The sequence below is a fragment of the Populus nigra genome, chromosome 12 (genome assembly GCF_951802175.1).
Source record: "Populus nigra chromosome 12, ddPopNigr1.1, whole genome shotgun sequence".
Classification (NCBI taxonomy): Eukaryota; Viridiplantae; Streptophyta; class Magnoliopsida; order Malpighiales; family Salicaceae; genus Populus; species Populus nigra.
Genome location: NC_084863.1, coordinates 9,699,040 through 9,713,928, shown reverse-complemented (window position 1 = coordinate 9,713,928; position 14,889 = coordinate 9,699,040). Strand labels below are relative to the sequence as shown.

General features: G+C 33.6%; 1 protein-coding gene across 1 annotated transcript; it reads left to right on the top strand.

Annotated features, from left to right (window-relative positions):
• Positions 1 to 14: 14 nt before the first annotated feature.
• LOC133669586 (pentatricopeptide repeat-containing protein At1g33350) lies at positions 15 to 1,838 on the top strand. Its single transcript, XM_062089785.1, has one exon. It carries the CDS (start codon positions 103 to 105, stop codon positions 1,678 to 1,680), a length of 1,578 nt encoding a protein of 525 aa, XP_061945769.1. The 5' UTR covers positions 15 to 102; the 3' UTR covers positions 1,681 to 1,838.
• The last annotated feature ends 13,051 nt before the right edge of the window (positions 1,839 to 14,889 follow it).

The window sequence follows — 14,889 nt, the reverse complement described above, 5'->3', positions numbered from 1 at the left end:
AACTACAAGTGTTATTGAATTTGTTTCTTTTCTTTTTCAGAACTTCGAAACCAGAGGAGTGAAAATTGAGGCCAAAGAAGTTTGAAACACTGTGGCAAGAACATGCGTTCCTTCTATGTATTAAACCCACCAAATCTAAACCAACGAGTCTTATCAATAGTTTCAAAATGCAATCATCTCAATCACCTTAAACAACTCCAATCGTTTTTGACAATCCTTGGTCACTCACAGACCAATTTCTACACTTTCAAACTGATTCGCTGTTGCCTTCTCCAACTCAACAACCTTTACTATGCTCGCTTCATTTTTAACAATTTCGAATTCCCCAACATCTACCTCTACACTGCTATGGTTACTGCTTATGCCTCTATACAAGACCATCAATCGTCTTTTGATTTGTTTCGTTTCATGCTTCGTAAAGGACACCCAAAACCAAACCATTTTTTGTTCCCTCATGTTTTGAAATATTGCCAAGTAACAAAATTTGTGCATGCCCAGATTGAGAAATTGGGTTTTGGACAATACCCAGTTGTGCAAACTGCCCTTATTGATTCTTACTCGAGGTCTGGTTATGATATTGGAATTGCGAGGCGGATGTTTGACGAAATGTCCGAGAGAAATGTTGTTTCATGGACTGCTATGATTTCTGGGTATACCAGACTTGGGGAGATTGAGAATGCTATTTCGCTTTTTGATGAAATGCCTGAGAGGGATGTTCCTTCTTGGAATGCTGTAATTTCGGGTTGTGCGCAAAATGGGTTGTTTACCAGGGCTATTACGATTTTTAAGAAGATGGTGGGTCTTTCCCTGGAGGTACAGCATCGAGACATTAGGCCTAATCAGACGACTGTTGTCTGTGCACTTTCTGCCTGTGGTCACACTGGGATGCTTCATGTTGGGAAATGGATTCATGGTTATGTTTACAGGAATATGCGTAGTTCAGATTCGTTTGTGTTGAATGCTTTGGTGGATATGTATGGGAAATGTGGGTGTTTAAAAGAGGCAAAGAAGGTTTTTGACGCAACTTCAAAGAAAAGTTTGACATCTTGGAATTCAATGATTAATTGTTTAGCACTTCATGGACAAAGTGAGAGGGCTATTTGTGTGTTTGAGGAGATGTTGCATTATGTAGCCGATGTAAGACCAAATGAGATTACCTTTTTGGGGTTATTAAATGCTTGTACCCATGGAGGATTGGTTGAAAAGGGTCGTTTCTATTTCCAGATGATGACGCTAAATTACGGGATTGAACCTGAGATTGAGCATTATGGGTGCTTGATAGATATTCTTGGTCGAGCAGGAAGGTTGGAAGAAGCCTTGGAAGTTCTAAGGGAAATGAAGATTCAACCCGATGAGGTCGTTTGGGGCTCTTTGCTTAATGGGTGTAAAATACATGGTCGTGCAGACTTGGCAGAGTTTGCAGTTAAAAAGCTGCTTGAAATTGATCCAAACAATGGAGGCTATGGTATAACGTTGGCAAATGTATATGGAAAGTTAGGGAAGTGGGATGATGTCCGCAGGGTGAGAAAGATGTTGAAGGAGCTAAATGTTCCTAAGACTCCAGGTTGCAGTTGGATTGAGGTTGATAACAAGGTTTCTCAGTTTCACTCTGTAGACAAATCACATCCCAGAGCAGAAGAAATTTACCAGATATTGGAAAATCTGGTTTACTTTAATTAGCCCAAGCTGCTGAAGTCCTACAAACACTAACTGAAAATAGGTAACCTGAATTTATTTCATTTTTAAATTTGAAATTCTAATTGCGTGTTGTAACATTTCTTAATCTGAAGTTTACTGTTCTATGAAGAAAGGAGTAAACATGAGCTCAATTGTCTCTATCTTTGTTAGCCAATGTTACATCACTTCTAATAAAGCTATATTTAGAAATGAAGTATATGGCTTGATCTAGAGCTGAAAAAAAATGGTTGGTGCAATTTCATCTTTATATGAAGAGATTGACTAAAATGTTCTACTCGTTTAATAGTTCTAGACGCTTTTGTAATTAGAAAATTATAATGCCAATGAAAGGATAGGTTCTAAATTTTCCTTTTTCCTCTCTTGGTTTGGTCACTAAACTTAATTTGCCTTCATAATACTCGCTTGTCCTTGTGTTTTGACAGCTGAGGCTAGATCACATTTAGGCTATAAAATTGTTTGATTGTTCAATATGATCCTATAACCTAATTAATAGCATCGTGGAAAGATCCTTCTCGACTTTCTAGTCCTGTATGTGACTATAAATGATATTTATTTATCAAGTTTAAAGAAATTTAAGAAGTCGCTTCAGAGGCTTTGTTTCTTTCTCTTGCTTTTCTAAATGACAAGGGAAAATACTTAACATTAAACTAAAACAAGTTAGTCTTTTACTAAGAATTCCCTATTCATTCTCTCACATTTCATTATTTATAGCACTATTTGGTATGCAACTTCTCATTCTTGGTCCTTTAAGTTTTAAATTTATTTTCATTTAGTTATCAATCCTTTTTTTCTTTTAGTTTAGCACTTCAAAGCATTGTTTTAAAACTTAAACCCACCTGATTGGTTTATCCAAGGCCTGGACAATACGGGTTAACCAAAAAAACCCTAAATGAATTTGCTCGTTTAAACCCGGGGAAACCTAATGAGACCCAACTTGATTTTTGTTTTGTTTTAAAACATCATCATTTTGAATTAAGGATAAAAATCCCTAATTCCAAGGACAAACAACCACACAAGAGATTTCCTTCCGGCTTGTTCTTCCTAATTCAAGCATCTTTCGCTCTCTAGGCCTCCCTTCAATTCAAGCTTTTTTTTCCTAATCCACACGCATAATTTTTTATTTATATGATTCAAGAAAAGGTTGAACAAGAAAATTCAGATTCTAACGTAATTGTGCATACCGTCTAATTTTACGTATTAAGGATAACTTTCAATCCGACAATTAGATTGGACTGAAATATTACCATAAGTTTCTAGATATTGTTTTACATTGAGTTAAAATTTTAGGTCAATCGTAATTCGAGAAAGTTTTGCAATACAGGTTATAAAGATGCAATACAAATTTGTTATTTGTTGCCTTTTAACTTGTGAACTTTCTATTTGGAGATGATTTTTAGGTATAATGCAATGATTTCAATAACTTATTTGTGGGAGGTTTAGTTCTATAAGGAACTTTAATTAGTAACAACATAGTTTCCAAGTGTGGCAAATATTTTTTAATGTTTCAATTTTTTTTTACAATGATTCTTTATCTATCATAGCTACATAAGGAAAAGAAGACTAAAATATTTAATGTCAGATTAATTTTGGGTGAATTGTTTTTTTGTATTAATCTGAATTATTCTAAGGTTTTATTTGTTGTTTTATTTTATTATTTGGACATTTATATTCAGTTTAGAGCTAGTGTTTTAGTTTGGATTTGCTTTGGTTCAAAATCAATGTTTTACGATGTTTTTAGGCATAGGCTTGTGTTAGCTAATTATTAGCTTGAACCCATTGATCCAATAATGGTTTATTAGGGTTATTTAGAAGAATTATATATTATTATTTTTTTGTAAAATTTAGTAGCTATGATGTTTTGAATAAACTTGTGTTTTGCATGATACAACACTTTTCTCTTTATTGGGATAAAGATCAACAACTAACTTATCAATGTATAAGTGACTTTGTGACATCTTTGTATATTTAGGTTCTTGTTTCACTATAAACAATGGGTCTAGGTTCAATTTCCAATATTTTTGGTTTTTAGATATAAAGTTATCTATAAGTCTAGATTTCTTTGTCATAAACTTGATTTTTGGGTTTTGTCATATGCATTATTGTGGGTTTCTGAATCTTTATATGCATGAGATTCGCATAAGTTGATATAAGAGCTAGGCTTCAAAATCAAGTTATACCTTTATGAAATTTTGTTTTTTATATTTCGCTTTTAAATTTCTCTTTGATTTAAGTCTTCTACTCCTTTTGCTTGCGACATCTACTATTACAAAACAAAATGTTGTTGTTTTCATTATTGTCCCTACATATCAGTAACATTAAATTAAAGAAAAAAGACTATAAAAAGCTAAAGATCTAGTTTTGCCACGAAAAACACTAATACAAAGGAGATTAATTCAAACCATGTTGGAATTGTTTTAAAATTGAGATTCTAGGGTTTTTGGGTATAATAAAATCAAATATTAAATTTAGGGTCATTTGGACTTGTTTTGGTTTGCCTTTTAAATTTGGGTATTAAATTATGTTAATAGGTTTGATTTGTGTCAACTTATAAAACATGTTTTGCTATTGTTGAAATCGACCTAATTAGTATACCAAGGTTATATTTGAGATATTTGGGTGTTCATAAAGTTATTTTCATTAGTTTTACATCTGTTTTATTTCATATCTTAAAAAATATTCATATTTCATACGAATTTGTTTGCTACTCGTGAAATCATAATTATAGTTTTGTCTTTATTTTTTTCATATATTTTGAGAAGCCTGGAAATCATAGGCTTGAGGGAGTTAGGAGAGATGGGCAGTTCAACTAAAGAGATGATTTGGATAGTTTTGGGTACTATAATGGGGTAGATAGGAGTTTGGGTAGCATTAAGACGTAAATTTCATAATTAGTTCATGAATTATGCCACTGTGTGGTGAGATCACCTTGTGTTGAGTCATGTAAGAAATTGTGAGAGGTTTGTTAAGACTCAGGAGAAGATTAAGGCTATTATAAGAAGATTTATTCTTAGTCATTATTATAAGGAATTGTACACAAAATTACAGTGTTTGAGCCAATAAACAAAGAATGTTGATGAGTACCATAAAAAGATAAAGATCGTGATGATTCATGTTAATAAAGTGAAGGATAGAGAGGTCACTAAGGCTAGGTTTTTTAATGGGCTGAATCATAATATCATAAATGAGTTGTAATATTATGTGGAGTTGGAGGATATGGTGCATATGGCAACAAAAATAGAGAGATAGCTCAAGTATAAGGATAGTTCATGACCAAGCTAATCATTGGGTTATTCATCACATTGGAAACCTAATTAGAAGGCTAATATGGGGGCAACCCAATCTTAATCGAATGTAAGGGAGAGATCCAGAACTCCAGAAGAGAAGGGCATCTCCATTGATTGTAGAGGTAAAGTTGAAACTCTTACCTTTTGTAATTGTGACATGAAAAGTTGTTGTTTGAGAGTTAGCCATGTTGCTTCGCAATGTCCAAATAAACGAGTTATGGTTATAAAGGCTTATGGTAAGGTTGTGATAAGGAGAAGATGCTCTCGGTTGAGGATGCTAGGTGATTGGTTAAGTATCTTGTTGATAGAGAGTTGCTTGTGGTGAAATGAGAATTGGATTTTCCAGTTAGGGTGAGAGATTTGGAGGAGCAAGGAGAGAACATTTTCCATACAAGTTGCCATATTGAAAATAAGATATGTAGTATGATAATTAATAATTAGAGTTGCATTAATGTGGCCAGTATTGATTTGGTGGATAAATTAAACTTGTATACTACAAAACACTCTATTCTATATAAATTATAGTGGTTGATTGATTATGGAGAGATGAAAGTGCTTAAATAGATTTAGTTGCATTTTCTATTAGAAAGTATTCTGATGAGGCGTTATGTGTTGATGTGTCTATGCATGCTAGTCATTTGTTGTTGTGTAGGCCTTAACAATATGATCAAAAAGCTATGCTTGACGGGTTCAAGAATATATTTTTGTTTGTGAAAGATGGGAAATCTGTAGTTCTTATTTCTTTAACACTTAAGTAGGTTTATAAGGATTAATTAAATCTTAAAAGGGAGAATATAACTAAAAAAATGAGAGCTTGTATATGAAGGAGAAGTTTATTTAGAATATTTTATTTGCTAAAAAGATTGTGCAAGGTTTTGATGGCGATCCTTTATTTTGGGTTGATGGTGGTTCGTTGCCTATAAAAGGTGTTCTTTATGTTAAAGATTAAACAATATTAATCATCTTGAAGAAAGAGAGAATGATACGATCCAAAACAATATTAAATAAGAAAATTCAGATTCTAGTATAATTGTGCCTACTATCCAATTTATGCTATTTAGTATAATTCTCAATCCAACTGTTGGATCAGATTAAAATTTTACCAGGAGTTTCCAAACATAGTTTTCTACATTGAGTTAAAAGTTTAGATCAATTTCAGTTCGAGAAGGCATTGCTATTCAAGTCGGAAAATGCAATGTGAATTTTATTATTTATTGTCTTGTCTTATGAACTTTATATTTGAAAAAAATTATTTTCTTTATAATACAAGAATATTCAACAGTTTGTTTATGGGACTCTCCTAGTTCTGAAATGATTTTTAATGAAAAATAATATATTTCCAAATGTAGCAAAGATTCCTTAATGTTTCAAATTTTTTTTTTTACAAGGATTCCTTATTTATCCTAGCTAAATAAAAAAAAGGCTAGAGTATTTAATGACAAATTAATTTTGGGTTGAATGATTTATTTGTATTAATCTAAATTATTTTATGGTTTTATTTGTTGTTTCATTTCATTATTTAGATATTTACATTCAGTTTAGGACTAGTATTTTAGTTTAGATTTGTTTTGGTCTAGAATTAATGTTTTAAGACTGTTTTAGGTATTAAGCTTATGCTTGTTGATTATTTATTAGATTGGGCTCATTAGTTTGTAACCTAATATATTGTTTTCTTTGCTATAAAATTCAGCAACCATGATATTTTGAATGAACATATATTTTGTGTGATGCAACACTTTTCTTTTAATTTCAAATTAAGCTTGGATTACTTTTAATTTCAGCAAATTAACTTCTCATTTTTTATGCTCTCCACAGGTTAAAACACACAATTATTACAATGTTTTTAGGTATTTTTGTTAAAGGTTTAAAGCCTTCTCTCTCTCTCTCTCTCTATATATATATATATATATATATATATATATATTTCATTATGAAAAGTACATATAGGAGAAAACATGAACAAATTGGAATAATGCGACAACACACCTAAACAATAGATAAGTCTTTTTATATAAAACTTGATGTTGTGGACTTCAAGGTTCTTAAATTAGGTGAAGGGAGATTCTTTTGTTGAACCTGTTAGAGATTGTGGAAGGCTAGTAATTACTCTTCAATGATAGAAATTGTATTGTTTAAATCTAGAAGGATTTAAGGAGTTGTTTTTAATAAATTGTATTAGACTTAGTATTGGAATTTTGTTATTGTTTATTAGTAGTTTGCACTGCCAAAAAATTCTTAATTTATATGACAAGAGAATTAAAAATAAGTTGTTCAAATGATACAAACACAAAGTTGGGTTCTTAATGTCTAAAAGAACTAAACTCTTTAATATCAATAATCCAATCTAAACATATTGTTCTTGTTGCATGTGTGCACCGTCGCGGTGAAAAATCCACTCTCGTAAAGTGTATTATATCTATTTGGCAAATATAAGAAGACAAGAATTCCTTGTCTTTTATCAGTGAAAAATTAGAATGAGAGTCGTCATCTAGTATTTTGGTCACTAGGAACTCTAACTGATCTTAGAGATCGAGCATGGGCATAGTTTTGAAACCCGACCTGGTAATTGACTCGGTCTAATGATCGGGTCACGGGTTAGATGGACTGACCCGGGTTGATTCGGGTCAACCTAAAAAAAAATTCAAATATGCAAGGCTTGCAAGCACCTTTTAACAGTGGCGAGTACTGTCCATAATGAGACCATAATGAGATTAAAAAGGAAGAAGAATTTACCTCTAGTAAGACAATCAATAACATAATTAAGTTTGTCTTGGCTATTGAGAGTGTCTTGAGCTCTAGAGTCGAGATCCTTAATAACAGGGGCCAGCATCGTTGATAAAACCTTGCCTAATGCATCACTGCGACTGTTATTGGATTCAGATTCAGATTCTTGAGGATTATTTTCTTTGGAATCCGGATTTTCACCCGTAGAAATTGATAGGTCCATTTATGATGCCAGTCAACAAGAGAGCCCATTGATGGAGGGGACGTTGTGTTTGGGGTGGAGGCATATTACGGGCAATTCTGTATGTTCATCTCTGTCTGCAATTAGGTTTTCTCTCTATTGCAATTATGTATGTTCATCTTCATCGTTTTGGCCTTTTAAAAGGCCAAAACGATGTCGTTTCACGACTATATATATATATAAAGAGGCCGGGTTTCAGTCGAGTTTGCCCGGGTCACCCGGGTTCCGGGTCGACTGGGTTTTCCCGGGCCAACTCCCCTGCAGGTTTTTACTTAGACTCGGACTGGTCTCAGGCCAGGGTTGGCCGAGTCTCGGGTTGACCCGTCGGGCCGGTCCGAGTTTCAAAACTATGGGCACAAGGACTGATTGCGTAAAGAGAAGGTATTAGCACCCCAAATACGCCATACCTAAGATAAACTGCATTGTTTGATTGTTTGATAAAAAACTAAGGTGTTATTGTGTGTTCTAATTGTTGGTCTTCCCATGGTTTAAGAAAAGTTCTTCTCGGTAAGGCAATCCTTATCTTATCGGGTAAAACTTAACCGTTCTATGTCAACAAAAGAAATACTTTTTTAATATTGAGAATACGTTTTACGTATAAATTTGTAATTTCAAATACTAAAAGAAAATAAAATGATTTTTTTTGAAATTTTTGAAGTATTGGCCTAATTCTCATGACTTTAATAAACTGGTTATTAAAACCAAAATGCATGTTAAAACCTTTTTTTTTTGAAATTTTCTTCGTATGAAAATACGATATGATTTTTTTTGAGAGAATTGGCCGTATGCATGAAAAAAAAAACATTTTTTTGTTTTTTTAAAATTTTTTGCAATGTTTTGATGAAAACCAGATATTTTAATATCAGATTTGTATCTTTATGGTATAAAAATACAATCTAGTATTAAGCAAAATTAATAGAAACATACGCGGGAAAATGACAAATTTTTTCAAAAGGATTGTTTTTGAATTTGGTTTTTTGGACTGGGTCATAGATGGACCGAGATTTAGTAGATGGACCCATCAATTTAGTATTTGAAATTAATAGAAACTGGACCGAGATCGGCCCAAAATAAAACCAGACCATAACCGACCCATAAAGAAAACCTTCTTTCTCCAAGGCTGGACTCAACCCAACCGTGTGGATTGGACTACTAAAGTCCAGCCCGAGAAGATAGCTGATTATTGTGCTGATTACAATAATCGACTAATTATATTTCATTTGCTGCAGAACATGAATTGCTCACGTTCTGCATGCAAATGAAACAGACCAGCAAGATGAATTAGAGAAGGAAAGAAGATTACTTGGAGTGAAGGAGCATGTTCGCTGTTGTTGGCGGTGGTTTGAGATGGCAAAAAAAACGATGGTGGCTACTGTGGCGGTGATTGTTCTTCTTCTTCCTTGTGCAGAGGCTCAAGCCTCTGTTTTTTCCTTATCTCCTTCTATTTTGATTGCTCTCCCCCCTGTCATTGTCTTTGTTTCGTTCCCCTTGTCCCTGTGTCTTTTCTCTTTCTAGTATGTTTTGCTTATGTTTCTCTCTTTCTCTCTCTCTCTCCCTCCCCTTTATTCTCCCATGTTTTCCTTTACTTCTCTCTCTCTCCTTTTTTTCTTCTTTGGTTTCTCTCTTCTATTCCTTTTGTTCTCTGTGTTTTTTCTCCTCTCGGTTTTTCCTCCCCTTTTGTTCGGTCCCTTCTTTGGCTCTTATAGCCAGAGAATGCATGTGTTTTCCATGATAATAAAGACATTCAGAATCGTTATTATAGGAGTAATAGTGACAGTCGGCGATGGTAGGGGCGTCTGTTTTTTCTCTGGCTCTATAGATGAATAAATGCCATACGTTTCAGTAATGCATTGCATCATGGGTAGCTAAGGCTAATTGTTTCTTCTTCTTCTTCCTGCTGAAACAACTTCCCTGGTGTAATGAAAAAGGTGATGAACAATGTCCTTTGAAACAGTGCTGTTTTGAGATGTGAAATGGCCATTTTTAGTTTGGTCACTCAAGTTCTGAAATTTTATAGTCAAGTCCTTAGATAATTGTTAATTGGACCCCTGAACTTTAATTTTTTCCAAATAAAGCCTAAATTGACTTAAAAAATAATTTTTCTTGCAATCAAACCCTCCATAAATTCAATTAAACCTTTAATAAAATTTAATTGAGTCCATAAACATATGATTTTAGATTTTGTTTTCTCAAATTGAATTTTCATGTTAACAGGGCTCTCATTAGTCAAAAATATATTGACAAATTTCAATCATTCTATTTTTTGAACATCCTTAACCAATTTCTAGCCATTTTATGGGCATTCCATCATTATTTTCTCGCTGCTATTTTTTTTTTGGATTTCTTCCGAATATCTTTTGATATTTTTTTTGTAATTTCTCATTTTTATTTGGGAACCCAAAAATGGGTAACAATAGATGCCATCTCTTTACAATACTAATGGAGCAAAAACTTTGCGTAGTAAGTTTTATAAAGATAAACAAAAGTGAACTTCCAATCTTGATCTTCTCAAAACTTGGTTGATTTGAAATTATGTCTTTATAGTGATCCCCTACAACTAGAAACTAACAATAAAAATCATGTACAAATTAGTTGTTCTAAAATCTGGGGGTCCTATAGATTCCATCTTTGGTTGGATTGAACTGAGATCCCATTCGACAATCCCCTTTAACAAGAACCAAAGTCTGCGTGTAGCCCAGTTAACCTGAAATCCGATTTGTCGATTCCCCTTAAACATAACTAAATTCTTTGTGCGGTTGGGTTAACTTGAGATCCTATCTGGTGATCTCCTTTAACCAGAACCAAAGTCTGTCTGTGGTTGAGTTAACCTGAGATCTCTTCTACCGATTCTCTTTAACCAGAACCAAAGTCTACGTGTGGTTTGGCTAACTTGAGATCCCATCTGGCGATCCCCTTTAACCAGAACCAAAGTATGTGTGGTTGGGTTAACCTAAGATCTCATCTGGCGATCACCTTTAACTAGAACCAAAGTCCATGTATAGTTGGGCTAACCTGAGATCCTTTATGGTGATCCCCTTTAACCAGGAGCAAAGTCTGTGTGGTTGGGCTAACCTGAGATCCCTTTTAACGATCCCCTTTAACCAGAATATTGCGATGTCGCGGTCGCACAAATTAATTACCCTAGCTTCAAACACAACATACAAGATAGTATAGAGCAAGCAAGGGGTCGATCCCACGAGGAAGATTCAAGTCAAATTTTTATGCTAGATGATATGCAATTTGGGGGGGTTTGGACGTTATCTAGGCTAAAGCAAAAGAAAACAGAAAACTATCAAACGAAATTTAATAAAATCAGAAAATTATCAAGAGAACAAACCTTGGTCACAAGCACACATCCACCTATAGAAATCAGAACTGATCATGGAAACGAAACATCAATTTATATTCTGAATATTTATCTCTTCTTAACATTGTTTAGTTAACGGATCCGCCGTATAACTAACCCTAACCATCAAACAACCACAGTGTCCGCACTAGTAATTTAATTCAATGACAGCCTTAAGAACTAGATAAGTTGATTAATCAAGAAAACATAACTGTCCGCAGTTTATGTTTGATTTGATTGAATGTTCTCCCTAAGATTAATAATGTAGATCCGCCACAATTATTAAATTCAATTGCTTCACAAGTTCATATACCACAACTCTGATTTTGATATCAAACTTAGCAATAGATTGTCTAAAATAATAACTTAGAGTCCGCTCTAGCAATTAAAATAAACAATCATAGGAAAAATAAGCATAGGAGAACAAACATATTCATCATATAAACTAAAAAGAAAAGGTAAAATAAATCTCACAGTTCTTGAAATCCGAAGGTTTCCGTGTCCTTGCAACCAAGAAAAAGTGTTTAGCCTTGCATGTTTGTTGAACAACTAATCAAAAAGAAGGAAGAATGCATAATTTAGGGTTTCTTAGAGGAGGGGGGCGTTTTTCTCTTCTTGGCTGCTGCCCCCCTTCTCTTCTCTCATTCTTTTTATATCCTAGGAAACCCCAGGTCTCTATTTTACAAAATAGTCCTCCATTAAGTAGACTGTTTACATTTAAGTACTTCAATAACTATTTTCCTAAAAAAGGAGAAATAGCCTTGCATGAAATCTTCAAGCTTTGACTTAGAGGAGCTAAATTGATGAAATAAAAACTTGGATATCGGTTTAGATGCTTCGGAACGTAATTTGGACTCGTTTCTTCACGAAACCTGTTTGCTGGCAGAATTCAGATGTCATCTTTGAAAAATCATATCTCCCTCATATGAGATTGTTTTTGGCTGAAAGTTTGAGCGTTTATAGAACTTTGCGTCATGAATCCAAAACAATTGAGTTTGCATCAATTGGAATTCTGTAGCTCCAGATATTAAAGTTGGAATGGCCGAAGGTCAACCCTAGCAGATTGCGAGATTTGACTTTGAAGGCTGCGATTTCCATGCTCTTCCTTATTTTATTTTCTTGCCTTAGATTTCCAAAAAGGTATGGATGTTACCTTTTTAATGCCACTGGAATCACTTCATTTCAACCTCTAGAGCTCACGCTCTGCACAAAACATCGATCGAAGGTCAAATCTGTCAATTATCTCCAATTTACTCCTTTTTGCATCTTTCATCCAAAAGTGCCTTGAAAACATAAAATAAAGAATATCAAGACATTTTATATATAAAACATAGAAAAAACACTAGTTAAATGTGGGTGAAACTATTGAATAATATGGTTACATCAAATACCCCCACACTTAGCTCTTGCTCGTCCTCGAGAAAGGATAGGTAAAACCAAATTGAAATTAAATTAAATGAAATCACTATGACTAATCTTCTAATCTCCCATCAATATCCAAGAATATATGCATTATAAACAAGAACACAATTAAGAAGGATAAAGAGTATAAATTTTCATGAATTTATTTACATGCAAACTTCAAAACTTAATTAATCGTCGGGATTTAAATGAAATCTATGCCATGCCAAAGTGATAGGTCCTCTCATTGATATACACTCCAACACTCACGTGTTTAAGGCTTATGTGTTTAAATCTCTCAAATTCAATCAATGAATATGTTCTACCATAAGCTTGCTCTTCAATCTCATCTCCATTACTAACATATTACAAACAATGCATGAATCAAAAGGTCTTATTTTCTGGTTGTAATGGGGCTAAGGTTAAGGTGAGGTAAAAGAGAGTAAAAGAAAAGGTTCAAACCAAAGAAAGTAGAGCATTCTGAAAAATGATACTTCAAACAAGATACTCCATCAAAGCACATAAATTTTTCATCTTTAATTACCAATGCTTAGCTTCTTTTGATTTCAAGCTTTTTCAACATAAAATCTTAAGAACATAAAGGAACACTTTTTTCTTTTTTTTTCTTTTTTTTTACCTTTGGCAACTTTGCCCATCTTTTCATCAAGCATCACTTCTTCTTTCTTTTCACATAATTTCCAACCATAATTCCATGAGATATCATAAGTATATGCTCTACTAATCCTTGGCCAAGGGAAAAGGAAAACATATAAAAAGTTAAGGCTTATACATGGATAAAGCAAAGAAAAGATACACAAGCTTAAAAGGGGCTCACTAAGGATAATATGCTTTAGGTTGGCTTTTTGGCTCAAGTGGTTAAAATTTCTAATGCCTTTATCATCTTCATGTATATATGTAATGCGAATGTAATCTGAACAAGATATGAAGCAAGTTCTAGAGATACATGTCATTGAAAGAATGCATTATCAAAGAATATAATGTTGAAAGCTCAAAAGCTTGCATTGGTATAACACTATAAAGTCAACATGGCATATTCTCAAAATCAATCCCTAAACCAATTAAACCTTAGAATTTGCATGCATACTCCTTCATTTGATTTATATCTTCATCTATCTCAATTAATTCTCATATATAACACTCACATTCTCATAAACCAATAGGAGTTCAAAAGATCAAACATAGAAATTTGTTTTTTTTTTGGAACAACAAAGAAAATCAAAATAAGAAAACCAACATTCTCCTAATACCCCCACACTTAAAACACAACATTGTCCTCAATGTTGAAATAAAAGAAAAGGAATATAGGAGAATGACAAAAATAAAGTAAAATGCGAAAAATAAAAGATAAGGGAAAAGAAAGCAAATCTGTTTTTTTTTCCTTTTGTGCTGGGTTGCCTCCCAGTAAGCACTTTTGTTTTATGTCATTGGCTCGACATGTTGCAGGCTCATTCTTCATAGATTGGTTCAGCTAACTCCGTAGAAGCGATGAGTTCTGCCATCCAACCTTCATAGAAAGGTTTCAAGCGATGCCCATTGACCTTGAGTACTTTGTTGGTTTCTAAACTTGTAATTTCAATTGTAATCATTCGGTCATGGAGACTTTTAGTCTTTTCTTTGTAAATCCTTGCATTCTCATAAGCATCATTTTGTATTTCTTCCAACGTAATTCCAATCTTTTTAGGCACCAAAAGGATAGGTGCCACTCATTCATTGTCCGTGATGAGGTAAATAACTCCTACATCATGGAGGACAATTTGCAAAGCTTGCAAATCCAATGCTGAGTCATGCACGTTTCGGGGAACATATACATGCCTCTCAATCTTTTCTATCTTGGTAAAATCATAGCCATAGCTCAAAGCTACGCTTAATCCATCCTCACAATCAAAATCAAAAACTCGCTGCACACACTTATCAACTTGGTCATAGCATGTGATAGAATAAACATTGCTATAAGGATATTTCATTGCATCATGAAAATTAAATTCAATCTTTTCATCTCCTACTTCCATAGACAAAGTATCCTTACCACAATCAATCTTTGTATTGACAGTTTTCAAGAATGGTCTCCCAAACAATATAGGAGTGCTGTTTGATGAATCACAAGAATCATGTTCCATATCAAGAATATAAAAGTCGCATGGAATGACCAAACTATTAATCTTGACTAGGACATC

Excerpts from the sequence above, each read along its gene's own strand:
- LOC133669586 (XM_062089785.1), top strand. The coding sequence starts at position 103 with ATGCGTTCCTTCTATGTATTAAACCCACCAAATCTAAACCAACGAGTC.